Here is a 2498-nt window from a genome sequence, read left to right as displayed (position 1 = left end):
CCTATGAATGGTGGAAAAGCGGGTTTTGGTGGAGTAATCAGGAACAGTGAAGGTTTGGTAGTCGCAGCGCTTGCTCAGCCCTACTCTGGAGGCGGTCCTGTCGCCACCTTAGAAGCCAAGGCTCTCCTCTCTCTGCTCCGCTGGTGTATTGATGAGCATTTTCTGGTTCAGGTAGTAGAATCGGATTGTAAAGCTGATACCGATGCCCTTTGCCATCACAAGGAAGATCTTTCGGTGTTCGGAGACCTCATTCTGCAAATCAAGGAAACTTTGTCTCTTTTCCCTGCAACCCGGATTATTCACATTAATCGTAACGCCAACTCTTTGGCCGATAAATTGGCGCATTGGGCTTCAGGTTTAGACGAAGTAGCAATTTGGATAGACGATGACCCCTGCAATCTAGTGGATTTCCTTTCTTCTTAGCGGGCTCCCTCTCTCTCAAAAAAAAAAAAAGTATTATGTGAGAATAAAGTACTTTTCAGTAATTTACTTAGTCAAGCCCAAAATATTGTCACTTTTATTACGGTAATAGATATTAGTTTGTGTTGTACACTTAAAAAACACCATATATATATATACTCTCAATAACAAAATTAATTATATGTTACTTATATTTTAAACTAATTTAAATGAAATATGTTAGAGCATATATAATTACAAAAATTGAGTCAAATGATGATAATGAAACTGTTAATTAATAATATATGATTTTATTAATGTTTGAGTAAAGTAAATAGATAAATTAAATTTAATAGCAGTTCATAGATTGATGCAATACACATAAAATAGCATACTATTTATTATTAATGCACGAGAAAAAAAAATAGTAAATATAATGATATTTATTGATTCCTAGATTCAATCTTCTTCTTTAGTATGTTTAGTTTAGTTGTCATTGCCAAACCAAAACTGCTTCTGGAGCTTGTCAATCATGTTTTTATCAACTTGAAAAGCCTTGGCAAGCACATCAGGATTAATAGCAGGATCTGACCCAAATACTGAGTTTGCAATGGTTATTGTTCCTGCATTTTGGCTACTTAGACCTGCAAATGCAACTGCTGGAACGTGTCCTGGATTGAACTGAAAGTGAATCATACCTATTGGGAACACAAACACATCTCCCTCTTTCAAAACCTTTGTAAATAGTCGGTTTCCGTCTTGGTTTGATGATACAAATCCCACATACAGAGTTCCCTTAGCTACTACTAGGATTTCAGAGCCACGAGGATGAGTGTGAGGTGGATTTTGACCATACGGTGCATAATCAATGCGAGCCAATGTTATTCCGAGAGTGTTCAATCCTGGAATTAAGTCCACATTCACTTGTGTCACATTAGATCCAACTGGGTTATGTGTGTCTCTTGGAACGTTGAGCCCAGAGAAGAAGAAATCTTCAGCCTTAGCAAGCTTGGGATCCTTGCAAAATTTGCCATTCACAAATACTGACATAAAGGAAAAAGAAACAGAAAAATTGTTAATTATATATATTGAGTCATTTATAGAAAAGTGCTATAGAAAGTTTGTGTGTACGCACATGCTTTGTGAGGCTCATTTACTGCAACACAAAAATCTTGGAGAGGGCTTGGGTCAGCAGCAGACGCTATGAAGCTTGCCAAAGCAAAGGCAGTGAGTGTGAGAAGAAAATGAACAGCTTTCATGATTAAAATACGTTGTATGAACTTATAGTGTTATAGATCACTTTTAAATTTTTTGCTATGTTTTGTTTTGATTGAGGATGATTTTTTTTTCACTACTAACACATCTATTTATAAAAGAATTTGAGCACCTATCTTACAACTACAAGAGAATAGGCGGAGACTTGGAGTATGTTTGGTATTGTTTTCTGTTTTTTGTTTTAAAAAATTGTTTTTAGAAATGAGAACAAAAAATAGTTTTTGAAGTTTTTAAAACACAAGTCACGTTTGGTTAGTGATTTTTAAAAACAATATTGACTAAAAGTGAATTGGTTTTTAAAACAGAAAACAACATTTTGTTGTTTTCAAAATTCTTGTTTTTTGTAACTTTGTTTTCTGAAAACTGTTTTTAAAAAACAAGGCCAAACAAGCCAAATTGTTTTTAATTTTTTAGTTATGATGCATGCACTTGGTTTTCTCTTCATCATTTAGTAAATTATATAGAAGATGACTTGGTAAATTTAATACAATGACTGTGTAGTTGTTAATATTATAATATACAAATTAATAAGGGCATAGTCCATAATTCAACAACTCTAGCATAGGTAATTATGTTCCTGAAGAATGACGCTTTTAAATTTGGAATGGTCAATTCTAATATATTTTATTAATTACTATGACCATAATTTATAGTGCTCTTTAAATGTCCTTGCGATTAAATAAGATTATAGGTAGTCCTTATTTTTTGGTTTTCGAGTTTGGATTTCGTTTAGCAATTTTAATGATTAAATGTATATAAGCAATACATGTAGAACATGATTTTATCATGTCATTGTACTTTCACGGAATGTATTGATGTACGAC

At 33.4% G+C, this 2498-nt stretch overlaps 1 protein-coding gene across 1 annotated transcript; it reads right to left on the bottom strand.

Annotated features, from left to right (window-relative positions):
• Positions 1-676: 676 nt before the first annotated feature.
• Positions 677-1749, bottom strand: LOC115718663 (germin-like protein subfamily 1 member 17). Its single transcript, XM_030647486.2, has 2 exons — positions 1535-1749; positions 677-1442 (listed from the first exon to the last, which is right to left on the bottom strand). Exons 1-2 carry the CDS (start codon positions 1656-1658, stop codon positions 886-888), a joined length of 681 nt encoding a protein of 226 aa, XP_030503346.2. The 5' UTR covers positions 1659-1749; the 3' UTR covers positions 677-885.
• Positions 1750-2498: the final 749 nt, after the last annotated feature.

This window comes from Cannabis sativa, chromosome 2 (assembly GCF_029168945.1).
Source record: "Cannabis sativa cultivar Pink pepper isolate KNU-18-1 chromosome 2, ASM2916894v1, whole genome shotgun sequence".
Taxonomy (NCBI): Eukaryota; Viridiplantae; Streptophyta; class Magnoliopsida; order Rosales; family Cannabaceae; genus Cannabis; species Cannabis sativa.
Note: the sequence above shows the minus strand (reverse complement) of the source record. Positions and strands in the feature narration are given on the sequence as shown.

Coding starts and splice junctions, on each gene's coding strand:
- LOC115718663 (XM_030647486.2), bottom strand. CDS start 1,658: ATGAAAGCTGTTCATTTTCTTCTCACACTCACTGCCTTTGCTTTGGCA. Junction 1,443..1,534: donor AAATGAGCCTCACAAAGCAT/GTGCGTACACAC, acceptor CCTTTATGTCAG/TATTTGTGAATGGCAAATTT.